Source organism: Pan troglodytes, chromosome 10 (genome assembly GCF_028858775.2).
Source record: "Pan troglodytes isolate AG18354 chromosome 10, NHGRI_mPanTro3-v2.0_pri, whole genome shotgun sequence".
In the NCBI taxonomy this organism is placed as follows: Eukaryota; Metazoa; Chordata; class Mammalia; order Primates; family Hominidae; genus Pan; species Pan troglodytes.
The window spans coordinates 11,446,998-11,473,431 of NC_072408.2; the positions used below are offsets into that span (position 1 = coordinate 11,446,998).

Below are 26,434 nucleotides of genomic sequence, written 5' to 3' on the forward strand. Positions count from 1 at the left end.
GGCTAAAGTGCTCTTTGAAGATTACATATACTGCTCACTGGTTGTGTGCAAATCTTTAATCTTTTAAGGAAAAGGATGGCTTGGAGATAAGCCCAAGAGGAAATCTCGAGGGGGATGGGGGCAAATACAGGTTAAAGGAACAACGTCAAGATAAATATGCTGCCTGCCTTGATTAGTGGTAAGGGAGACCAAAGAAATTCTTTTTTTTTTTTTTTTTTTTTTTTACTGTAGGGCATTTATGGCCTTCTAGCTGTTTGCTTCTCTAGCTGTTTGCCCCACTGGGCGCGGGAGGGAACCTGGTTGGCTTTCGGTGAGGCTTTACTTTCTGAGCGCTGGGTTCTGATGCCCTCAGTTCATGTGGAGGTGTTTTGATTTTGGCCGCAGCCTTTAACATTGCAATTCTGCCTACCACGTGGATCCCACAATTGATACATCATTCCTACTGGCCCATTTGTTTTGTAGTTTCCTAATAAACCAAAGGCAGTGGTTTGCTGTTGTCTTATTAAACAGCCTTGGCCAGTGTCTACTGGTTTTTTGTTTTTTTTTTCTTGGTAGTGGCCATGGCAGAGACCCTGGAACCTTACTCATCCAAGGGAGAGATGTCAGGAGTTCATGTTTTGACAATCAGAAACCTTAGGTAAAAAGCTGATCACTTGGGAAGACCTTTCGGTGTGGTTCACCTCAAATTTGCCAAGAGTAGTTAAATCGCTAGGTGGACTCACGTAGTAACTTTTTTCAGGATGTTGTTACGTGTTACTGGTGAGTTCTACGGAACGGATGATTATATAACATACGATGCAGTGCATATGCCCTGTGCTCACAGTCAAAAAGTCAGGTTTTGCTGCATATCAGTGAGTGACCTTTAATTGGCTGCTTAACCTCTCTCAACCCCAGCTTCTTCATCTCCAAAACAAGCCTATTGATACATCATCCTACAGCCTTTTCAGAGCAGCTAGGACAATTAAAATCAGAAAGAGGTGATGCACGTGGACGTGCTTTGTAAACCGAAGTGTAGGTTGGACCTTCACTAATTGTGAAAATGCTACCATCTCTGATTTTCACCCTGATTTTAACTGTTCCGACTAAAGTGGATATGATGGCTTTCCTTTTCTGGCTGCCCTTACCTGTTTCTAGCAGGACCTGTGTGTTCTGCACTTGCAGGCTTGAGTGTGGAGTCCTCCCGGCCCCCTGCCTGTTCATCTAGGGCACAGGTTTCCCCTTGCTGGTTTTCTGTAGTCCTGTTCTCCTGGATGCAGGCCAGGCCTCATGGCGTGCACATGCGCCCTGTGCCCCTTGGTGGGAGAGTCCGTTATCCTTCCTGCAGCCCTGGGGGCGGTTCTTAGGACCCCGTGGACCCCTGCTGCCTTTTGGATAGTGGTCACTCTGGCTTCCTTCCCTTCTGCCGTCTGGCCCGGGCCCGAGAGGTCAGTCCTCCAGTGACCTGTCATTTTGTCTCCCAGGCTCGGCTGTCTCCTTCCTCTCTCATCATGATTCACTGTGGGGGAGGGGTCAGCCAGTTCTTTCTCTCTGGCCCAAGGACAGCTGACCCCCGACCCTAAACTCCCCCATTGCCCAGCTGTTGATAGCCAGAGCTCTGCTTAACACTGTCTCTTGACTAACAGATCTTTTGGGGTCTAACTGCCCCTTCCTCCTCTCTGATCTCTGATTGGGGTAGGGGTGCTGGGTGGAGTTACCCGGGTGTGGGCAGATCCCCAGATTCCGTCTAGACCCATTCTCGAAAACCGGGGATCCCATCCCCCACCCGTGGCCTTCTTGCCCAGATCTTTGGGCTGGCTGCCAACTCCGGGGCCAGAGTAGGGAGCCTGGGATTCAGGGACTGAGGACAGAGGCCCAGAGGGATACAGAGGCAGTTATAAAGACTGTGTTTTGGGGGCCTTGAACTAGCTTTGGTCAGGGACTAGGAAAGGACACCCCCAAACCACATGAAAATGGTGTGCTAGGCACTAAGCCTCAGGCGTGGACAGGGCAGAGCACAGGGAGGTCCTCGGCGCTTTCCTGGGTCTGGAAAGGAGGGGCCTGTATCGAAAGAAGTTGCTTTCCCTCATCTGCACTTGGGTTTGTGCAACTGACTGAGTCACATAGAATCCTGGCTGCGTGGAGTTTTACAACAGTCGGCCTCACAATACAAACACCAAAGGCCGCATTTCTTGAAGGAAACACCTTCCATGGAGAGGCGATTGTGCATTGTGGGGCCAGGGTGTGATGAATGGGCAAGGACCCAGGACTCTGGCCAGTAGCGGGCACAGAGTGGCTGAGAGGCAGAGGTAGGAGATGCAGATTCCCCAACCCGAGCTGTTGCCCTCACCTGCTCCTCAGATCGCACACTTCCCTCCTTTTCTCGCAGTCCTGGATGTTCCGTCCTGGAGCTGATGAAACACCTGCGGCCAGGGCCTCGGAGGTCCACAGTGGGTGGAGGGTGGGGGTCCCGAGAGATGGCCGCCAACCCTCAGGCCGTGCAGCTATTTGATGGGAAAAGCTGGTTGTGAAAGAGCTGGCAGTGGTTCTGCAGTGTGTGGGGAGCGTATTTGTGTGTGAAAGGGGAAGGGAGAGCAGGAGAACATAGAGGGGCCGCGTAAGTGTGGCGAAGTGGCGGTCTTGCTTTATGGGGCTCTGGCTTAAGATGGTGGCAAGGCGGAGAGGAGCCCTCCTTCCTTCCCTGCTCAGCCTAAAATGGCTTCTGGAAGAGCAAGGGCCGCAAGCTGCTGGTATCCCTCTGCAGCAGGTCCTGGGCAGTGCAGGCATGGGTGGGTTGGGCGGGGGATCTTCCTGACTACAGCTCCTAGCATTCCTGTTCCTGGAGTTTCCAAAACTAGGGAAGCAGAACTGAGCCATAGCTTCCCTGGTTGCAGCTCTGCTGATGGAACACCCAGGTCTGCAAGCGAGGAAAGAAGGCCATTGGAGATGACCTGGGTTCGCACTCTGGCACTGGGAGATTGTTGAGATGTGATACCATGCTCGGTGGATGATTCCAGTTAGTCTAGCAGAGCCAATGGCATTGAGTTTACACCTGGCACCGGGTAGGGGGAGGTGCTCACCCTCCCTCTCCAGGCACCCACATCCCCTCTTTCTTCACTAGAAGCCCACCCTAAGATGCTGCACCTTGGTATTTGTGCCACACACGGTAGCCACCCCCAGGCCTCCCCCACGCCAAGGCCAGAGCCCCATTGTTGACTAGAACCCATTGTGCTGTCCTAGCCCCTGCCCTGGCTTTACCTACAGGTGTTCCCTCAGATTCCATCCCCAAGTGAGAGGGAGACAGTGGTGGCCCAGAGAAGTTTGATGACTTGGCCCTTGATCTAGAGTGGGAGATTTCGCCTTGATGGGTGCTGGGAAGGAAGAATGGAAACCCGTCTTTCCATCTGCAAGTCTCTGAGCTACCCCTGAAGCCGCGAGGTCATGGGACTGAGGGGAAGTCGTCAGCATGCCCTGTGGGGACAAGCAGCCAGGCAGTGTGGTGCTTGCCATCGCTCTTCCCTCTGGCTGTAAGATGAATGGGTAGCAGGCTGCTCATCGCCCTCCAACCAGCCCCCTCCCCAGCTCCTCCCAGCAGGCCTTGCAGTTGCATGGGCATTCCCTTGCCATGGCAGCCCTGCCCCACAAGGACAGGGTATGCTGGTCCTCTTATGGGGGTGGCAGATGAGGTGCGTGCCCAGTGACGTCCCTGGCCTGTGAACACTCTGGTTCTGGCCCTTTGAACTTCCACCTGACTGCAGGTTGGGGAAGAGAGATGGGGAAAGCCTGACCTGGCCTTCCCTTTCTTCTTCAGCGTCAGAGTGCGTATCTCTCTCCCCCTATTGGTGAATAGAAGCAAAGCCATCACCCCTGCACCCCAAGACCTCGGCCACCATAGCCAAAATGATGGGTGCTAAATGTACTGGGCAGGACCATGTATTCCGTGGTTTTAAACTTACTTAGCTCTGAACTCTTTATTCGGTAAAATCCTACCAAGAAGTGCAGATACCAAGTTGATGAAATGGAGCACTTCTCAGGGCCCATGCCCAGGTGAGGGAGCCCAGCGGGACCCCCAGAGGCTCCCAGGGCATCCTTGGGAGGATAAGCCTTTTGTGCTTGCTGGTGCCGGGGCTGGGGCTGGGACCCAATTCCTTTGATTCCTGAGCCAGAGCGCCACCTTTGGGGCTCTTCTCCCACTTCCGACGTGAAAGGCTGCCCTGTCCTCCTGAGTGGTATATGGGAGGTGACTTTGAGGAGCTGGTCAGCTTCCAGTAAGTTACGAAGAGCTCTGGATCCAGAGTCTCAAAGTCTCATCCGGATCCCAGGCCCAACACTCACAGTGAGTGACATCAGCCAGATCACTTCATCTCCCAAGACTTCATTGATTCACCTGTAAAAGGAGATGTTTGAAACAGATGAATTTCAAGCTCCTTTTTATTAATACCTCACCATCATCACCACCGTCATAAGCAAGCATGCAGCCCACAGCAGAGCTGCCCCTGGCGCCTGTGGGTCCAGCTGGGATTCCCCTAAGGTGTGTCCTTTGCCTCCACCATTTTGCCAGGAGGGAGGCGGGAATGTCGGGTGTTCCTGGTTATCTGGGCACCGTTCCTTGGCTCGGGTGAACTGCATCTCAATGAATTGTGGAATGTGCTGGGTTAGAGTTGCCAACTTCTCTCTTCCATTCGCTGAGTGTTCATGGGGTTCTTTTCATTCCCCTGTGGGGCTGCACTTTCTCCCAGTTCTGCAAAGCAGCAGGAGACTTTGGGGACTCGATGATGTCATTTCTGGGACACATACACAACTGGATAGTGACAGATTCTCCAGGAAGCACAGAGCCCTCATTCTTCCTGGCCTGCTCGGCCTGCTCCCTGCATCTGCCTGCAATCCAGGGATGCTGGGCGCCTTTCTCCTCATCCCTCCAGACGCTGGAGAGCATCTCCAGTCAGAACTCCCCACCACAGTCCTGCAGGAAGTCCCAGGAGTGAGAGCAGAGGAGGTGCAGGTTGGGGAGGATGCTGGCTGACATTCATTGCTTACCTTGAACCAGGCACTGTGCTTTTACAAGAATTATTTTAAGTGAATCCTCAGAACAGCACTACGACGTGGGTATTGCTGTTGTCATTATTTGCAGATCAGAAAATGAAGACTCAGAGAGATCAGGTAACTTGCTCATCTTCACACACTTGGTAGGTGGTGGGATGGAGATTCCACCTCCTTCTGATTCCAGAGCTAATACTCTGAACCAGTGAGCTGTGTTCTCCAGAGGTCTGCTTTGGTTGGAGGGGAGCTGGAGCCCTAGGCCCTGGGACGGCCTCTGTTCCCCATGGCAAGGCGTGTGGCTGCTCCTGCTCTCTTCAGATCTCCAGATGCAGCAACCTGGAGAAGGGCCCTCCTGGGTCTGGTGGGGACTGGGGCAGGAGTGGAGGCTGCCCAAGCTCCGTGCACTCCACGTTCCAGCTTGGAGCTTTTTGAGTCTACTCTCCAAATCCTTCCCATCTCCCTGGAGAGTCTTCTGAGAAGTGTCTCAAATGCTCCTCTTCACTCAAGAGCCTCCTTTCTTTTTTTTTCTCTTTTCTTTTTCTTTTTTTTTTTTTTGAGACAGTCTTGCTCTGTCACCCAGGCTGGAGTGCGTGGCACAATCTCTGCTCACTGCAACCTCCAACTCCCGGGTTCAAGTGATTCTCTTGCCTAAGCCTCCAGAATAGCTGGGATTACAGGCGCGTGCCACCATGCCTGGCTGATTTTTGTATTTTTGGTAGAGACAGGGTTTCACCGTGTTGGCCAGACTGGTCTCGAACTTCGGACCTCAGGTCATCTGCCCACCTTGGCCTCCCAAAGTGCTAGGATTACACTGTGAGCCACTGTGCCCAGCCTTCAAGAGCCTCCTTTCTTTGAGAAGTTTCTTCAGAAGTTATCCATATAGTAGTACAGACCTAGCCATTATAGCACACCATCCTCTGCTATCTAGTGCATTGATGCCCACCCTTAAGAAGTCTCAATATTGTACATTTTGGGGGGAGTCCTCCATGCTGCCTGGAACAGGGAGGAGCACATTGTCATGAGTCGATCAGAATGGATCGCTGATCGGTTCATTGCCTCTCTCTCTGCTGCAGGAGGAAGGATCTCAGGAAGTCACCAGCATCTCACCTCTCCAGGTGGGCAATTAACGATGGCGAGGGCACACCCTCACCCCTGAGCGTGCCTTCTGCACCAGCATATCGCTTGTTGGCATTTTTGATCAAGAGACTTAACGGACTGCTGAGAAATTTGTACCTGGTTTTTATTTGTTAAAATAATATTGCGTACAAATTTTACAAACTCATCTGTGTTTCTCCCACCTAACAGAACAGCTTTTATTTTCCGTGCATCCTTCCAGTTCATCCATAGGCATGTATGTATGTATTTACCCATGGTTGTAATCTTCATCGTCGCATGCATGCATGCAATTTGGTTTTCTGCTTCCTTCTTCTGAGTGGATATTGTGACCATTTCTCCATCCTGTCATAGCGACAAAGCTGATGGTTTCCAGGAATGGCTGCATTGGGTAGGTGGAGCTTTCCACAGTTGAGGGTGGGGGTTGGCTAATTACAGCTAGGAAGCTAGCGCACAGGTGAAATGATGTTTGATTTTTTTGTTTTTCTCTCTGTTCAGTATCCCCTACCAGTAGAGAGGGGGATGTCCTTGAGAGTGGTCCTGGGGCAGCCCTGGTGCCACGGGGAGGTAGCGCTGCTCTGTGGAGAGGGCTGCTTTGTGAATTTGCCGGCTGGTAGACGCCGTGATCCATTCTATTGTCTCCTCATTGTTCTTCTCCTTGGGAGTCATTCCCCTTCCAGATCCTCAAGTAAGAGCAAAGTAGACCTGTAAGGCACCTGGGAGGTTATCCTGCTTACTATCTTTAAACTCTTGACCTAAGCCATGTAGGAAGAAACACATTTTATAACACAACTCAGGATACTTGTACAAGTATATCAAACTGATACAAAAGTTTCTCCGAACAATATTTACTCTTAATGACATACAGTGAGCCTGATACTTTCTATCCTACTCTATTTGGTTAAAGGAGAACAACAACAGAAAGTGCTGGTCATGACCCACAAATGCATTTCATGACCCATGAATGAGTTGCAGCTAGAAGTTAGAAAAACACTTATCTCACCCAACCCGTTATTAGACAAATGGGAAACCAAGCCCTTGGAAAGAGGAAGTGACTTGCCCACAGTCCCACGTCTGGACCTAGCTGGAGGGCTGATGTTGCCTCAGTATTTGACTAACCTGGAGGAGAGGTGGGGCACGCTCAGGGATACCGAGGAAGATGCTCGTCTCCTGTGTAGCGGGCAACAGAGGGCAGCACGGCCGCCGTCCTCGTCTCCAGCGGCTCCTCTCCTCTGGCTGTGGGAACACACTGCTCCTTTGGTGCCACTCTGAGCTGCTGAGAGGCAGTCAAGTTCATGCACCTAGTGCTCCCCAATTCTGTGGGATTGGACAGTGTCCCCAAGAGGACTCCCCTGAAAATCTTCTTAGTAAAACAAAAAGGGAGGTAGAGTCTCCCTGTGCAACCGGTGCACCTGTTCCCCCTATGCCTGCTGGCTTCCAGAAGTTCATTCGTATGCCAATAATAAGAGTTGGTTTTGCTAGCAGTGGGACAGCAGAGATGGGCATGTGTGAGGTGTGCTTCCCGGTCTGAGGCCTATGGCAGAGGGAAGGGAGGGCCGGGGATACTTGCCTGCCTCTTCCCTGGCAGATGCTCCCACCCAGGCCTTTGTGGGCCCAGGGCCATGGGCCGGCTGCCCCGCTTGTGTTATGAATGTCACAGGGGGGAGCTAACGAGGTTATTGGGCAGAGAAACACTCTCCTGTGACCCATGTGGAAGAGACCTACAGCAGAGCAAGAGGCAGGGAGGCTGGCTTTGTCACACTGTTCGTGGTGACAGGGAAGGCATAGGAGGGGCAGGTGGACAGCAGGCATGGGCGCAGCACCGTTATATACGTCCCTCAAGAGGTGGAGATGGTGAGAGGGCAATGGAGAAAAAGCCAAGGAGACAGGCAGATGGCCAGGTTTGCTCTGCGTTCATGATGGGAGGGGAGGGCTGTGCTTGGCTCAGGGATCCACGGTGTCTAACAATGCTGCTAACTTGATGCTGGGGCAATGGGCTGACCATTAAAATGCTGCTGCAGAAAGTGTGTTTGTAATAGAGCGTGTACAGGAAGAAGGGGAAATAGGAGAGGGGCTGGTTTTTGTAGGTTTAACCTGATTGTTTTTGCTGTAAGTTGAAGGGAGACCCACGTTTCCCTGTATGCTGTGTCTCCTGCCCCCACGTGCCCCTTCCATGTCTACACACAGTAAGCTCACTAGAGCAATGCTAAAACTAGAAAGAGTACGCTTTGGAAGACTTGCTGCACTCCAGGACCGTCACTAGGGTGATGGCTGCAACTATACCCACCCTAATGTCTGTCAACACGAGCAGGGGCAACTTAAACTCTCAAAAGTCTCAGGGTTCTCACCCATACCATTAGGGTGACGCTCGTGTGCATCTTCTGTGGCTGATGGGTAAATTAAACAGGACGTAATGTGTAGCGTACTGCATATGGTGGTCATTGGTAGCTGTCAGCAGCTGTAACAGGAGAAGTTGGCTGTCTTTATTTCCCCTCGATGGACCAAGCAGCTGCTGGATCATGGCCACCCAGCCCCTCTGAAGGAGTGCTCGGAGGAACACAAGGGGGCTGATCTTCCAAGAGGAGCCCTCTAGCATGGCAGTGGACGGGGTTCAAGCCCCTCTGATTTATTATCCTCATTCTGCACTTCCCTGTAGCAAGTCACATTTTTTTCTCTTAGCAATAAAATGGGGCCTTCAGTCTCATGAGTCATAACATCGAAACCGAGTCACCCATCTGATTCGGATGCAATGATTAATCTTCGGTGCTTAGTTAGAGCCCTATGTTAGGGTTAGAATCCTCTGCCCTAATGTTCTGAAGGTTCTTGCTGTTGGGCCAGAGGTTGGGAACTGGGTGGAACTCAGCCCCCACTCGCCCACTCCCTGCATTGCTGCTTCTCTCATTTCCTTTTTTAAATCAAATCTTTTTTTTTTTTTTTTTTTGGGTGGGGGTCATATTAATCCTCGATGCCTGTCCAGAGACTATGACAAGATCCCATCTGAATTAGCATAACGTATGCATAGATTTTGCCCGTTTCTCCCACCTCCTTGTACTTTCCCTCCTTCTCACATCTGGAGCCCCTGGTCTGTCCTGCTTGCATGGCCCATGGGGTACCTTGTCTGCACTGGTCTCAGGCATTCTCTGCTCTGTTCCCACCATCACCTCTAGAGGAGACCATGATTCGCTCACCTTGCTCCCCCCACCAGGGTCAAGAATGTTAACTCGGACATGCTTAATATGACTGGGATTTGGGGATTGGGGACCTTGAATCCTCTGTGCATTCATTGTGTGCGCTTAGATAAGCTGTCTTCCTTCCCTGCCTCAGTCTCCTTCGTTTAAATCTGGAACAGCCATGGTGATGGCAAATAAACACAGGCTCCTTGTGAAAGAACTCGAGGGAGGACATGCCTGTAGGGCACGGGGTCACTCGCGCCGCTGACCTGCTGCCGTCCTGTTTCTGAGTCTCTGCAGTCTCGGGAGCTCCAGGATCCAAATTCGTTCTGTGCCCTGACCTTCTGCCTCTCATTCCTTGCAGACTTTAAGTTTGCCATGTACCCACCGTCGATGATCGCAACTGGAAGTGTGGGAGCAGCCATCTGTGGGCTCCAGCAGGATGAGGAAGTGAGCTCGCTCACTTGTGATGCCCTGACTGAGCTGCTGGCTAAGATCACCAACACAGACGTGGTAGGTGGCCACCACCTTCTTGGCTAAGTCCAGATGTCTCTTCTCAGCTCAGGGAAGGAGACGACGGATTTGATTATGTTGTGTCAGAGGTATTTTTCTGGTTTGTTTCCTAAGATCGACATCCAAGGGAGTGCAGAGTTCAGCAGGTGACACCCCCTCTTAAGGTTCTGAAAAGCTGTGCACGGGAAAATACGAAAGAAAACTCAGCAAGCAGATGAAGGGGGTGGGGGTGGGAGGGCTGTTTACCGATGTTCCTTTATGGCGTGGGCTTCTCAGTGGGTCTGAATTGTTGCTTCATTGCCATATTTGTACACGCTGCCGGGCTGCCTCTGCCCGGCAGCGAAGAGCTGCCGTGTCTGCTTTCACACGCTGAGGCTGTAAGGCGCACAGAGGAGAAAGGAGAGCCAGGACTCAGCTGCAGTGGATGGAGCAGACACACAAGAGGTGCCCCACTGTGAGAACGGTGTCCGTCCCTGGCAAACCTCTCGACCCCTCCCCGCTCTCTCTTCCCTTTTGTTCAATGCAGTAATGGATTACAAAGTGCTTTCAAAAGACAAAGTGCCATACAAACTCAAGAAACTATTATTAGCTACGGAGCTTCCCCATTCTGTGTGCCCTGTGGACGGCCCAGAGGCTGTTAACTTCCTGTTGCCAGAATTTGGAGCTCCTGAGAAGAAAGGTTTTGAGAGAGACCAGGGTCAAGTGAGCCTCTGAATTCAATCAGTAGGAAGCTGCAGTCCTAGCCCGTCCGAGCCAGGATGGTGCTAAGAGGTCAGAGAGGCCATTCCTTCATTTTCCACGGGCAGGACAGGGACCGAAGTAACCAGCCAGGAGCGGGGTGGGCAGTGGCTGAGCTGGGGCTAGAACCCCCAGGCTCCGACTGCCCCCTGGAAACTTTCCACTCCACCCTTGTTGCCGCTCCTGGGATCTTTTGGTTTGAAAAAAAACCCTGGGGTTTAAAGTCAACCCGAGAGAGGGGTGTTGGCCCTGAGCCCTCATGCATCACCATGGAGAGGCTGAAGAATGCTGGGCACTTCACGATGACACCCTCTGGATGGTCCAGGGGGATTCAGATGCCCTCTGCGGGCTTTTATTGAGTTAAGGGATCATGTGATTTATAGGCCTATGGCTGAGGCCTGCACAAGGGATACTGAACAGATTAAACTACAGAGAGCCCACGGCTGCGGCTCGCTGGCCTCCTCTCCCGCTCACCTGGATTTTTCCTGGCATTTGTTCCCAGCTCAGAGAAATGGCGCAGGGAGATGCTGACAGAGCAAATCCGGGGTCCTCCTCTGAGATAGTTCGTAGATATGGTTTTAAAATGCGGGCTCCAAACATACGCTTTTTAAACGAGGACTCCAGAACACAGACTGAAAAGCTCCCTCCAGTGCAGCATGAAGAATGCTTTTCTAATCCTCCAGAGAAAAATCGTGGACGGGACTTAACGTTTATAGAAATGGTACGCTTTCCTCCTTTTCTGAATGTCTCCAATTAAGGCTGACTTACAAATAGGACTCTCAGCCAGTTTAAGACAAGCCCTTCCTCAATGCCTGGAGACAAAAATGTCAGTGACAGGAGTTTGAGCGGCCACCCCCCTCCTCCTGCCTCCAGGCATTGTAACCTTTTCCCCCGATGTTGATAGACCTGCTCTGATGGGCTGACCACCCTACCGGCTCCAGCCTTTTCCCACCTCCCTTTGTCCCCCCTTACTGATCTCACGTGGACAGTGGTGTAAATTTCCCTCCTGGGAGTTGCTGCTAAGTCTCTTGGCTTTTCAAGACCGCAGACAAGTCAGTCTGTCATCTCATCTGGAGAAACTGTTTGCCTTTTTCTGATACTACGTAGCCAGTCCATTTAAGTCAGCTGGCCAACTCTGTTAAACGGATATGAAGTGGACACGAAGCTGGTTTAGGGGTGTCCTCCTATAAATCCTAACTGTTGGTCAAGTTGGTATCTCATTTCTATAATGGGCACACACCGTGTTTCTTAACTGGGGCTGCCTGTGTATGCCTCATTCACACCAGTGGGCCTGGGTTGAACATGTTCATATTTAAAAACCAAGAGTGAACGCAGTGAAATGTAAAGTTCATAACACTTTTTCAAATACAAATCTGAGACCTCAGGAAGTTCCAGGCTTACCTCTGGCACCCCAGAGGCTGGTTCGCTCTCCCTGAAAATGTTTTTAGTGGAAAGGTTCAAGCAGCTCTGGGCTAGGCTGTGTGTGTGTGTGTGTGTGTGTGTTTATGCACCTTTCCAAGTGCTAAACCTCCTCCCATCCATCAGCCTGTGTTCTCTGAAAAGCTGACGCTCAGAGGGGAGAAAAATAAAAGGACTAGAATTTAGAACACATTAGTGTTTGGAGGGAGGTGAGTTGTGCTTCCTGAGCTCTGTTTACCATTTCACGAGTCAAGAAGTGGTGTATTTCCTTCATTCGTTTCTGGAAGTCTTTACTGAAGGCCCAGTTGTTGCTAGAAGTTGGGGTGGATGGTGGCATCTGGGAAATAGAGGATGAGATTCCTGCCTTCAAGGAACTTAGCAGTTGTATGATGAAGCAAGAGTAAAGCGTGCAAAACCCTAGCAAATTAAGAACGTAAACAAAGGTGTGCTAAATAATGTGTTAAGAACCCTAAATGCAGTAGGAAATCAACCCAAAAGAAGGAGCTCATCAAGCCTAACGTAGAATGCCGGCCTCCCAGCAGAGAAAACTTGGTGATAGAAACTGTTCTTAGAGTAGAGAAACAAAATGTATGGGCACGCAATGGAATATTATTCAACCTTAAAAAGAAATGCAATTCCGATCCATGTTATAACATGGGCGAACCTTGAAAATACTATGTTAAGTGAAACGAGTCAGACACAAAAAGACAAATACTATATGATTCAATTTATACCAGGTACCTGGAATAGTCAAATTCGTAGAGACAGAAAGTAGAATAGAGGTTCCCAGGAGTCTGGGGAGAGGAGAGGATGGGGAGTTAGTGTTTAATGCATACGGAGTTTCAGTTTGGGATGATGAAAACAATTCTGTAGATGGAGAGTTCTGATGGCCACACAACAGTGTGAATGTACTTAATGCCACTGTACCTTTAAAAGTGGCTGAAAAGGGAAATTTGACATTACGTGTATTTATGATAGTAAAATGTGTGTGTGTATATATGTATATACACACACATACATAAATGGATATATATATATGTATGTACGTATGTCTGAAACATTCGCGGGCCACGCTATGAAATGCCCATGGGTTGATGTTGAGCTTTTCCCTGGAAAAGTGAAATACACAGGACCACATTTTGCCCCCTGGCCCTAGTGCATTGACAAACGGGAATCAGGAAGAGCTGACAGTTTCCCCCAGAGCCCCTGAAGTTATACGTCAGCTCCTACACACCTTGCTGTTTCTGATTTCTTCAAGCTTGCAATGCTCTCTGTTACTTTGGGGGTTAGGTCGTGGGTTGTCGGGGATCGAGCTGTTGAAAGAGGGTCCCCCTGATTCTTGTGAGATGGCCAGGTGAGTCTCTGTGGTTCATTGGCCAGGAGCAGATAGCTTTGATATGAGGGACGCATGCGGCTCTGAGAAAGTCGGCCTTTGTTGCTCCGTCTGGTTGCCAAAATAAACCAGAACGCTTCATTCCAAAGAGAAAGCTGAGTGAGGGGCCTGACAGTTTTATAGGGAATAAAAGTCTCAGAGAGTGGTATATTTTAAATACTTTTTCCTTCCAATCGTAAGAGTTGCTAAAAACAGCCAGAGAGGCAGTTTGGCTGTAGTGGGGACGTCTATTGGGGGTGTCCAGTGCCTGGGTAGGTTTGAGAGGGGAGGGCGCCACTGGCCTGGGTCCCCGGTGACCATGGCCCTGCTTCCTTGGGCTGAATCGGGGTCCTCTTCCATCCCCTCTGCACACTAGTCGGGCTGCGTGCCAGCATTGATCTCACTGCTTCCTTGTCTATAGAACCTCTTGAATAAGGCCCAGCTTTTCCTCAGCTCTTTATCCAGAGCCCCTGGCAGAGTCATTGGGAGTGATGCTTAAGAGAGGAAGGGAAGAGGAAGGAAGGAGCAAAGGACAAAGGCAGGCAGATGGGTTTCCAGTGGGTTTCCGATTCACTGGTCTGTCCATGTCCTTTGAAAAGCTGTGTCTTTTCTTTCACTTCAATTCTGTGTCAGGGCCTTCCGAGCCTTCTGAGTTTTCCCCAACCTTATCTTAGAGTAGGTTAAATGAAGTGGCTTCATTTTCATATGACACAGTTGCACAAATTCACTAACTAAAAAATGGAATGGAGGCTCACAGGCCATAAAGGTGTTGTGAAGTTATTGCAAGATACTTAACAGAAGAAAGACTCTAGTCATCTGTTCCTTAAATTTATCCTTTTTTGTCTAAGTCACATCAAAACTCTTTGTCACATTCTTTTAAAAAAAAAGCAAAAAACAAAACTTTAGATTCAGGGGATCCATGTGCGGTTTGTTACGTGGATATATCGTGTGATGCTGAGGTTTGGGCTTCAGTCGAACCCGTCACCCAGACAGTGTACACAGTACCCAATAGGGAGTGTTTCAACTCTCGTCCCTGTCCCTAGACACATTGTTAAATATTGCCCAGAGAAGATTCCAGGATATCCCTTCCTTAGGGTCATCCTGGCATTTTACGGTCCTGGTTATCAATGAGCTATTAAAAAGCAGGGAGGTGGAGGCGCCGTGGAAGAAGTCTCAGTTTCGACCACATGTGTGTGATTCATGGGGTTTAGCATTGTGTGTTTCTGCTCCGTAGCTGGAAGTGCCGGCACCCTCGCCGCACATGTCATTTTCAAGCCTCCACTGTTACAGATTCTGTCTTCTGTGGCCTCTTCAGGGCCTGTGGTCAGGAACCTTGTGAAGTGTTGCTGGAAGCTGGGGGTGGGGAGGTGGAATAGAATCGGGGGCTGATGCCTCCCTCTCCTGCCTCATTTTTCTGTGGGCCTCATTTGGTATGCAAGGAAATAAGCCAAACAGCCTGTGAAGAAAGGAAGAATGAGATAGTTTCCTAAGTTGTCTCTGCCTGAGTTGGCCGCGGGTCTGGGGCTCATTCAGCCCTTTGTCCCCCTGTTGAGTGCAGTGCGTGTGTGGTGACAATGAGGTGGTGCAGTTACACTGAGGGCTAATGGTAGGAGTTCCGTCAGCCCATTCATGGAGGCAGAGGAGGGTGCAGGGCGCGGAGCTCGAGCCAGCAAGCAGAGGAAGTCAGAGGCCCTTGTAACGAGCTGAAGATCACAAACACTGCTGTGAGGGCTCCAGGCTTGGGGGCGGGCGCAGCCAGGAGGGAAGGGGGCAAGGGAGGGGGCCTATCATCATAGAAGTTGGAGGTCTGCCCGACCTCCAGCGCGGTAGGGTACCACCTGTCCAGGCTGACAGACGAGCATTATGGCTTCCCTTTTAATCAGCTTAATTTGGGGCATCTTAACACAATGGCTGGTGCTTTGGAGGCTGCAGGAAAGCTGATGTCCTAGAGCCGCCACACTTGACATGCGTGTAACACCTTTTGATTAGATGCGCTTTCGTGTTTTTCCAGCCACTTGGGCTCTGTCTCTTTTTCTTGGAGATTCTCTGGTCTGTATGTCTTTACTTAGAGCTTAGAAGTCGAGGTATATAGGAAAAAGGAGTTCTGAAATTGGAGGCTTGCCCTTTCTAAAGCCAGTCTGAGCTTTCAGCCAGATGTCACTGGGGCAAGCCACGTCAACTCTCCACGCTCCATTCCCTAGCTGGGAAACGAGGGCATTTGGCTATTTGATTTCCAGAGGCCCTTTGGACCTCCAAATTCTCCAAGTCTGTGATTATTTATGTATGTCTTCTTATAATCCAGCCCCTTTGGAAACACTAACTCCACTCTTCTCTCAGCTTGACCCTCTAATAGAAGCAACCTGGTTGGATTTAAGGTGGAGGTCTTCCTCTCTCCAGGTGGCTGCCCCCATCTCTACCCCCACCCCAATCCCATGCATTCTCCTGCCCTCCTGTTTTGGGCGAGACCCGGGCGACGTGGAGTTGGCATGTCCCGTTGCAGGTATCAGCACCACTGCACCATCTCCTCTGCCTTCACTTCCCACCAGCACACAGAATTTATATGCCCTTCCCAAGTCCAAAAGGGGCCCCTGCCATGCTAAACAAAGGTATTCATATGCAAGGCATGAGCTCTGTCTCATGGAAGGGAGAGGCCAAGTTCTCTTTCCACCATCAGAGAGTAGTGTTCAACATCATTTATACAAGACAGGCTTTTGCCCTTTTAGTCTTGCTGAACTAGAATGAGGGATTTGTGTAGTCGAAAGTCAAGCTGATCATTGTCAAGTTTCGTGGAAGTGGAATCTGAAGGAAGGTTAGGTGGAGACTGCAGAGAGGGTTAGCGTCCTGCTTTACCACAAGGTAAGTCTAGAAGAGGGTGGGGAAGGGAGTTCAGAATTCTTCATTCATGGAGTGTACCTGCTTTGGTCATCCTTTTATCTTCCAGTCAGAGGGGTCATCAGTCAAGAGCTGGCCAGGCTGGGTGTGGTGGCTCATGTCTGTAATCCTAGCACTTTGGGAGGCCAAGGCGGGTGGATCATCTGAGGTCAGGAGTTCGAGACCAGCCTGACCAATCTGGTGAAACCCTGTCTCTATTAAAAATACAAAAATCAGGTGGGGGTGATGATGGCGTGCACCTGTAATCCCAGCTACTCGGGATGCTGAGACAGGAGAATTGCTTGAACCCAGGAGGTGGAGGTTGCAGTGAGCCGAGATCGCACCATGGCACTCCAGCCTGAGTGACAGTGAGACTCCGTCTCAAAAAACAAAACAAAAGCTGGCCGTAGTCAAGTCAGTGATGATTTGGATTGAAATTAAAATGTGACTAAAGAAAAGAGAGCGTATGCAGTTTTGTCTATCTATGAAACCTTCCTCTGTTTTATGTGGGACACCTGGGCACCCACTCTTGGCTGGAACTTACATAAAACGCTACTGTGCACGCACCTGTCACCTCAAGTCCCGTGGCTCTGAAAGTCCAGTAGAAGTGACAGCCAGACATCCCAGTCCTCCCTGTAGGGTTTTCTCAGAACTGTTCCTTTAAGATCTCAGGCTGCTGGAAGGGAGGGCTGATAGCAGAGAAAGTGGGGACACTGGGAACCCCAAAGGGAAGACGTGCATGGCCTGAAACCGAGTTCTTTCGCTTTCTGGAGCCTGGTCTCCCTATGTGGAGGGTCTTGCGGGCATGGCTGGCATGGTTAATTCACCGATGGCCATGGAGTCCTAAGTTGGCCATATTATTGTGGTAGAAGGTACATTAACCCAGATGACCTTGCCGGGGGCCAGAATAGAGCCCGTGAGGAAGGAGAGCAAGGCAGGATCAGCCGGGAGGCGAGAGGGATTTTGTTGAGGAGCAAGGTCTTCCACAGGAACTGCGACTTGGAAAGTATTCACCAAGGGCTGTGCCCTGCGAAACCCTCTTTAAAGGAACCACATCGCTACGCCTAACGGGCATTTCTTTTTTAATGTAATGGTTCAGAGCTATTGTCTACCACGCCTCGCGTGCACACGCACACACACGCAAGTTCCCTCAGTCAGCCGAGAATCCTGCCATCTCTTTTAGATAACAAAAGCTCTTAGGCCTTATGCTTTGGGTAGGATTTGTCTTCCATGGACAAGTATTCAGTTGGAAACAAGTATATAGTCACTGCCTCAATGGTATGGAGATACTCCGATTTAGTCCCTCTGCCTCTTGGAAAAAAAAAATTGTAAACATCCCCTTCAGCAGCTTCTCAAGTCCCTGTACAGTGGAGGAACATTACACGTGAACTTCCTGGATTCAATGGATTCTTCTTTGCAAGAAAAAAACAAAACAAAAAAACAGAGAAAGAAGAAAATATCAATTTAGATTGTTAGGTCCAACGTTTCACTCAGTGAGTGAGCACAGGGGGTGACGGAGGATGGCTGGAATGTGGGGTTGAAGCTGCTGTTCTGGGTCTCAGCTCCTGCCCACGTACCGTGGAGTGAGCATCTCACACCACGATGATTCTGGCATTTAAGTGAACTCCTTCACACGGTGCTCAAGTGGAGAAAGGGCTGTCCATGTCTATCCCAGCTTTAGAAGAAAAACTGATGGTATGAGACTTGCCATTCCTCTCTGATGTAGAACCTTCCTAAGGGACATTCCACAGTAGTTTTGACCGTTGTCACTTTTTGCCTTTAACCCCCACATTCATTTTGATTCTATATTTAGTATTAAATTTTTTAGATTATTAGGATTTAAGGTTTTCAAACATCTACTGAAATGCAAGTGCCCCTAGAAACATTATACTTTTAGGCCAGGCTCAGTGGCTTATGCCTGTAATCCCAGTACTTCGGGAGGCCAAGGCGGGCAGATACCTGAGGTCAGGAGTTCAAGACCAGCCTGGCCAATCTGGTAAAATCCCATCTCAACTAAAAATACAAAAATCAGCTGGGCGTGGTGGCACGTGCCTATAATCCCAGCTACTTGGGAGGCTGAGGAAGGAGAATTGCTTGAACCCGAGAGGTGGAGGTTGCAGTGAGCCAAGATTGTGCCATTGCACTCCAGCCTGGGCGACAGAGCAACACTCTGTCTCAAAAAAAAAAAAAAAAAAAAAAAAAAAAACAGAAAAGAAAAGAAACATTATACCTTAACTTTTCCCACCTAGTGAGTGGTAACCTATGAAGATAATGCTGCCACATGGTCTTTGAGGGAAGAACTTGGGGAAGAGCTGAACAGGGATGAGGCGGGTGAGCCCCATGCGATTTATTGTCATTCATTCAGCTCAACAGGTCGGACAGAGTAAGGGATGTAACCAGGAGATGCCACAGGAAAGTCTGAGAGGTGTTAGCAAGTCCCAGAGGCCAGCGCCTGACTCCATTTCAGCCTCGTTTCAGGGTGGCACGGAGACTCCTGCCGCTGCGTCACGTCTGTCATGTTCAGCACTCTTCCCAGACACACAGTCTTGACTAAAGATTGTCAGGATCTTGACACACACTTCATTAGTCTTGACTAAACGCGAATCTATACCTCATTTCAAATAAATCTGAATTCTTTAGGTTCCAGGATCAGTTTATCGTTATACATAATCACGATCATTTACTGAGCTCCACTTAGCACTGCACATGTATCAGTATCATCTCAGTTGCCCTTTACTCTGATTATTTTGTGGGGAAACTGAGATCAGAAAAGTTAAATAACTTAGGTGCCACCTGCAAGTATAGTGGGTGGGCAGCGGATACCACCCTTCCTCATTTCATTGTTCCAGCTGATATTTCGTCTCTGCCTTTGGCCTTTAGTCTGTGGTTGTTCCTAATCTTAGTTTTCATTGAAAGCTGTAGTTTGAAATGTGGGATAGACGAGAGATAGGAAAGGAAAATTTAGGGGTATGGAAATTTTGTTCCTTAGTGGTTAGTTCCAGCTTTATTTTGTTTATTTATATGTTTGTTTTTAAAGATGGGGAGCTTGCTGTGTTGTCCAGGCTGGTATCGAACTCCTGGTTTCAACTTCCCGCCTCAGCCTCCCAGAGTGCTGGGATTACAGGCGTGAGCCAATATGCCTGGCCAGCTGTGTTTTAGATCTTTGGGAAATAAAGAGAATGCTTTTGGGCTTGGCAAAATAGAAACCTCTGGGTGGGGAGAATTGCACAGTAAAAGAAACAAAAGGGAAGTTTATATTAAACTATGAAAAGACACAGGGAGGTTCAATTTAACATATTTGCCTTATGTATGTGCTTCTTAAGAGAGTGCACAAAGGCACCTTTGCAGAGGAGAGAGGCTAGAAAATGCCTGTTAGAAGCAAGTCTACTGTTTGCACCCTCTTACTAGCACCAGCAACGGTCCCTGTCTAGTGATACCCATGACTTGTCATTGCATTGCATGTCACGTGCCTAAGAGAAGCTCCTGCCTGGGGCAGACACACTGTCAATTACCCCTACAATAGAGACTGATACTAAAGCAAGGCTGCATATTCTTGCTTATTCCCAAATTGGATGGCTCAAGGTTCCAGAATGTTGTAGACATTCTGCATTATATCTTTATGAGAGTTAAGGAAATGGTAAAGAAGCAGAAAAAGTTGGGGATTTTTTTTTTTTTTTAAGTATTTACGGTGAGGCGCGGTGGCTTATGCCTGTAATCCCAGCACTCTGGGAGGCCGATGCGGGCGGATCACAAGGTCAGGAGTTTGAGGCCAGCCTGGCCAATATGGTGAAACCGTGTCTGTACTAAAAATACAAAAATTAGCCAGGCGCGGTGGCGGGTGCCTTTAGTCCCAGCTACTTGGGAGGCTGAGGCAGGAGAATCGCTTGAACCCGGGAGGTGGAGGTTGCAGTGAGCCGAGATTGTGCCACTGCACTCCAGCCTGGGGGACAGAGTGAGAAAAAGTATTTACAGTTTATGTGAGGGTCAGTACGTTGGTTCATTGGCTTCCTTCTTATCTAGTTCTCAGGGGCTGAGTTTGCTAATGTCATAGCACTTCTAGTAGCCTTCCCCTTTTCTCTGCCACTTCCCAGCTTCCCCAGGCAGAAAGCATCTGGTTGGCCCCTTGATGACCAGGCATCCATAAGTGACCATCATTTAGGCCAGTGCTTCTCAGAATGCCAATCACCTGGGCTCCACTAAAATGCAGGTTCTGAATAGCTCGGCCTGGGTTGACTGAGATTCTGCGGTTCCAACAAGCTCGCAGGTGATGCTGGTGCTGCCAGCCCATGGACCCCACCTGGAGTAGTGAGGTTCCTTGGCACTTGAAGAACATCCCTCCTTTACTTCACATTTATTTCTACTGGAAACTAGCACAGACTTATGCAAGCTAAATTACGCATGTTTTCTCCGTAGGATGCTCTATGTCCTGTTCCTCTTACTAACAACTCTGGTCTGGACCATTGTTCTAGGATTGTCTCAAAGCTTGCCAGGAGCAGATTGAGGCGGTGCTCCTCAATAGCCTGCAGCAGTACCGTCAGGACCAACGTGACGGATCCAAGTCGGAGGATGAACTGGACCAAGCCAGCACCCCTACAGACGTGCGGGATATCGACCTGTGAGGATGCCAGTTGGGCCGAAAGAGAGAGACGCGTCCATAATCTGGTCTCTTCTTCTTTCTGGTTGTTTTTGTTCTTTGTGTTTTAGGGTGAAACTTAAAAAAAAAATTCTGCCCCCACCTAGATCATATTTAAAGATCTTTTAGAAGTGAGAGAAAAAGGTCCTACGAAAACGGAATAATAAAAAGCATTTGGTGCCTATTTGAAGTACAGCATAAGGGAATCCCTTGTATATGCGAAGTTATTGTTTGATTATGTAAAAGTAATAGTAAAATGCTTACAGGAAAACCTGCAGAGTAGTTAGAGAATATGTATGCCTGCAATATGGGAACAAATTAGAGGAGACTTTTTTTTTTCATGTTATGAGCTAGCACATACACCCCCTTGTAGTATAATTTCAAGGAACTGTGTACGCCATTTATGGCATGATTAGATTGCAAAGCAATGAACTCAAGAAGGAATTGAAATAAGGAGGGACATGATGGGGAAGGAGTACGAAACAATCTCTCAACATGATTGAACCATTTGGGATGGAGAAGCACCTTTGCTCTCAGCCACCTGTTACTAAGTCAGGAGTGTAGTTGGATCTCTACATTAATGTCCTCTTGCTGTCTACAGTAGCTGCTACCTAAAAAAAGATGTTTTATTTTGCCAGTTGGACACAGGTGATTGGCTCCTGGGTTTCATGTTCTGTGACATCCTGCTTCTTCTTCCAAATGCAGTTCATTGCAGACACCACCATATTGCTATCTAATGGGGAAATGTAGCTACGGGCCGTAACCAAAACTCACATGAAACGGAGGCAGATGGAGACCAAGGGTGGGATCCAGAATGGAATCTTTTCTGTTATTGTATTTAAAAGGGTAATGTGGCCTTGGCATTTCTTCTTAGAAAAAAACTAATTTTTGGTGCTGATTGGCATGTCTGGTTCACAGTTTAGCATTGTTATAAACCATTCCATTCGAAAAGCACTTTGAAAAATTGTTCCCGAGCGATAGATGGGATGGTTTATGCAAGTCATGCTGAATACTCCTCCCCTCTTCTCTTTTGCCCCCTCCCTTCCTGCCCCCAGTCTGGGTTACTCTTCGCTTCTGGTATCTGGCGTTCTTTGGTACACAGTTCTGGTGTTCCTACCAGGACTCAAGAGACACCCCTTCCTGCTGACATTCCCATCACAACATTCCTCAGACAAGCCTGTAAACTAAAATCTGTTACCATTCTGATGGCACAGAAGGATCTTAATTCCCATCTCTATACTTCTCCTTTGGACATGGAAAGAAAAGTTATTGCTGGTGCAAAGATAGATGGCTGAACATCAGGGTGTGGCATTTTGTTCCCTTTTCCGTTTTTTTTTTTTTATTGTTGTTGTTAATTTTATTGCAAAGTTGTATTCAGCGTACTTGAATTTTTCTTCCTCTCCACTTCTTAGAGGCATTCAGTTAGCAAAGAGGTTGGAGCAACAACTTTTTTTTTTTTTTTTGCACAATTGTAATTGACAGGTAATGAAGCTATTTGTTAAAATATTTGCCTTTTTAAGTAAAAAAGAAAAATCAGAACAGGGCTATTTGAAGAATTATTTTATACACAGATTCTGCCTTGTTTCATAGTATGAGGGTTGAAGACGGAAAACAATCTAAGGGTCTCTCATTTTTTTCATTTTGTTTTGTTCAGTTTGGTTTTTTTTTTTTTTTGCGCTGCTAAGAAGCTAAAGTCATCCATCCTTATTCACATTGACAGTACCTAGCTGTAATGTTTCACAGAGTGTGCTGCTATTTTATAAACATTTTTATAATATATTATTTTACTGCTTAAATTCCAAGTCCTGAAGTAGATGGTTGAGATATGAGTTCTTCGTACTGGAAAAGCCCTTCCGTAGTTTGTTTTCTTCTGGTAGCATATTCATGGTGGTTGTTTTTTTTTTTCTTTTTTGGTTTTTTGGTTTTTTTTTTTTTTTTCCTCTGATCACATTCTTCAAAGACGGAGTATTCTTTACCTCAGGTTTACTGGACAAAATCAATAACTACAAAAGGCAATGATTCACGCTTTTGTTTTCATAATACCTCACAACCGTACAGTTTCTGCTTGGGAGCCCATTCGCATGAGGAACACAGAAGCAGTGTGAGCAGGGCTGACTCCCTCTCAGGTGGAAGGCAGGGCGGTCTCACTCCCAGGGACCTTGTTGGTCATGGAGGCCATCGGGCTCCCAGTTAGGCCCTGGTATCCTCATCATGATGGAAAAAATACATTGAACCAAGGGATCCTCCCTCCCCTTCAAGGCAGACGTTCAGTACAAACATTTATGCAGTAGGCTCAGATGTCGTAATTTGCACTTAGGTACCAGGTATCAGGAAACAGACTATAAAAAGAATTCCACCAGGCTGTTTGGAGATCCTCATCTTGCAGCTTTTTCAAAAGCGGGGCTTCATCTGCAAAGGGCCCTTTCATCTTGAAGTTTTTCCCCTCCGTCTTTCCCCTCCCCTGGCATGGACACCTTGTGTTTAGGATCATCTCTGCAGGTTTCCTAGGTCTGAATCTGCGAGTAGATGAACCTGCAGCAAGCAGCGTTTATGGTGCTTCCTTCTCCCTCCTCTGTCTCAAACTGCGCAGGCAAGCACTATGCAAGCCCAGGCCCTCTGCTAAGCGGTACTAAACGGTCGGGTTTTCAATCACACTGAATTGGCAGGATAAGAAAAATAGGTCAGATAAGTATGGGATGATAGTTGAAGGGAGGTGAAGAGGCTGCTTCTCTACAGAGGTGAAATTCCAGATGAGTCAGTCTCTTGGGAAGTGTGTTTAGAAGGGTTCAGGACTTTGTGAGTTAGCATGACCCTAAAATTCTAGGGGATTTCTGGTGGGACAATGGGTGGTGAATTCTGAAGTTTTGGAGAGGAAAGTGGAGCAGCCAGCAAGTTAGCTAGCCAGAGTTTTCTCAAGAGCCAGCTTTGCTCAGCACACTCTCCTGGGCCCCAAGGAGTCCCACGGAATGGGGAAAGCGGGAACCCTGGAGTTCTTGGGAATCTTGGAGCCTAAAGAGAAACCGAGGTGCAAATTCATTTCATGGCGACTGACCCTTGAGCTTAAACAGAAGCAGCAAATGAAAGAACCGGACAAATAAGGAAGGGCACAAGCCTACCCGACTATTTACAGTCTGTAACTTTCCACTCTTCCTGTAGTCCCGAGGCCCCTGGGTCCTTCTAGCTTTTCTCTTTCCCATCCTTGGGGCCTTGTGTGATGATGGGTGTGGGGCTGCCGATGGGAAGGTCGGGGGTTGTCAGGCTCTTCTGCCTGCTCCTGCTTAAACACGAGAAGGAGTCCTGGACTTTGCCCTCTCCTCAGCTCTTAGTCTCTTTGGTAGGAGTTTTGTTCCAGAGGAGCCCTCCCCCTTGGATTTGAACTTGCTCTTTTCGTTGTTGTTGTTGTTCTTTCTCTTCTTTTTCTTACCTCCCACTAAAGGGGTTCCAAATTATCCTGGTCTTTTTCTACCTTGTTGTGTTTCTATCTCGTCTTTACTTCCATCTGTTTGTTTTTTTCTCCATCAGTGGGGGCCGAGTTGTTCCCCCAGCCTGCCAAATTTTGATCCTTCCCCTCTTTTGGCCAAATCCTAGGGGGAAGAAATCCTAGTATGCCAAAAATATATGCTAAGCATAATTAAACTCCATGCGGGTCCATAACAGCCAAGAAGCCTGCAGGAGAAAGCCAAGGGCAGTTCCCTCCGCAGAACACCCCATGCGTGCTGAGAGGCGAGCTCCTTGAAGAAGGGGCTGTTCTTCCAGGAGGCCTTATTTTGAACTGCCTCAGGACCCCACTGGAGAGCACAGCATGCCTTACTACTGGGTCATCCTTGGTCTATGTGCTCTGTACTGGAGGCTCTGTTCTGCCTCTTATCAGCCAGGTCAGGGGCACACATGGCTTAAGTGACAAAGCCAGAGGAGAAGACAACCCTGACAGCATCACACTGCATCCCATTGCTAGCAGGATTGGCAACTCTTCAGACGGAGCTGCGCTTCCCTGCAGTCTAGCACCTCTAGGGCCTCTCCAGACTGTGCCCTGGGAGCTCTGGGACTGAAAGGTTAAGAACATAAGGCAGGATCAGATGACTGTCTCCAAGAGGGCAGGGGAATTTTCTCTCCATGGGCCACAGGGGACAGGGCTGGGAGAAGAAATAGACTTGCACCTTATGTCATGTAAATAATTGATTTTCTAGTTCAAGAAGATAATATTGGTAGTGTGGGAATTGGAGGTAGGAAGGGGAGGAAGTCTGAGTAAGCCAGTTGACTTCTAAGCCAAAAGGATTCCTCTTTGTTGATCTCTGAGACAGTCCAACCTTGAGAATAGCTTTAAAAGGGAAATTAATGCTGAGATGATAAAGTCCCCTTAAGCCAACACACCCTCTGTAGCTATAGAATGAGTGCAGGTTTCTATTGGTGTGGACTCAGAGCAGTTTACAAGAGCTGTTCATGCAGCCATCCATTTGTGCAAAATAGGGTAAGAAGATTCAAGAGGATATTTATTACTTCCTCATACCACATGGCTTTTGATGATTCTGGATTCTAAACAACCCAGAATGGTCATTTCAGGCACAACGATACTACATTCGTGTGTGTCTGCTTTTAAACTTGGCTGGGCTATCAGACCCTATTCTCGGCTCAGGTTTTGAGAAGCCATCAGCAAATGTGTACGTGCATGCTGTAGCTGCAGCCTGCATCCCTTCGCCTGCAGCCTACTTTGGGGAAATAAAGTGCCTTACTGACTGTAGCCATTACAGTATCCAATGTCTTTTGACAGGTGCCTGTCCTTGAAAAACAAAGTTTCTATTTTTATTTTTAATTGGTTTAGTTCTTAACTGCTGGCCAATTCTTACATCCCCAGCAAATCATCAGGCCATTGGATTTTTTCCATTATGTTCATTACCCTTATATCATGTACCTCAGATCTCTCTCTCTCTCTCTCCTCTCTCTCAGTTATATAGTTTCGTGTCTTGGACTTTTTTTTTTTTCTTTTCTTTTTCTTTTTTTTTTTGCTTTAAAACAAGTGTGATGCCATATCAAGTCCATGTTATTCTCTCACAGTGTACTCTATAAGAGGTGTGGGTGTCTGTTTGGTCAGGATGTTAGAAAGTGCTGATAAGTAGCATGATCAGTGTATGCGGAAAGGTTTTTAGGAAGTATGGCAAAAATGTTGTATTGGCTATGATGGTGACATGATATAGTCAGCTGCCTTTTAAGAGGTCTTATCTGTTCAGTGTTAAGTGATTTAAAAAAATAATAACCTGTTTTCTGACTAGTTTAAAGATGGATTTGAAAATGGTTTTGAATGCAATTAGGTTATGCTATTTGGACAATAAACTCACCTTGACCTAAATTATCTGGCCGTTTTTGACTTATTTATAAACCAGCAGTCCTCAGAATGGAATACACTTGTCTCACGTCAGAACTGTTTCATGCCGCTGCAACATTTGGCAGTCGCATAAAAGACACATTCTAACCTGGAATGGAATCTACATGTGCCTCTGTGTTATGGCGGTACAAGTCATTGTTGACATTGCTAGGGGACGAGGGGTGCCCATGCAGCCAGCTTATAAGCTAGAAGCCTCAGTCCACCTTCAG

The 26,434-nt window shown here is 48.3% G+C and overlaps 1 protein-coding gene across 1 annotated transcript in view; it reads left to right on the forward strand.

The window, feature by feature from the left end:
* Nucleotides 1–26,189, forward strand: part of CCND2 (cyclin D2) — a 32,828-nt gene extending 6,639 nt beyond the window's left edge. Inside the window, exons 4-5 of the mRNA XM_001156857.7 lie at nt 9,664–9,812; nt 20,682–26,189. Coding sequence (XP_001156857.1) covers nt 9,664–9,812; nt 20,682–20,831 — 299 coding nt within the window. The 3' untranslated portion in view covers nt 20,832–26,189. The remainder of the gene's footprint in view (nt 1–9,663; nt 9,813–20,681) is intronic.
* Nucleotides 26,190–26,434: the final 245 nt, after the last annotated feature.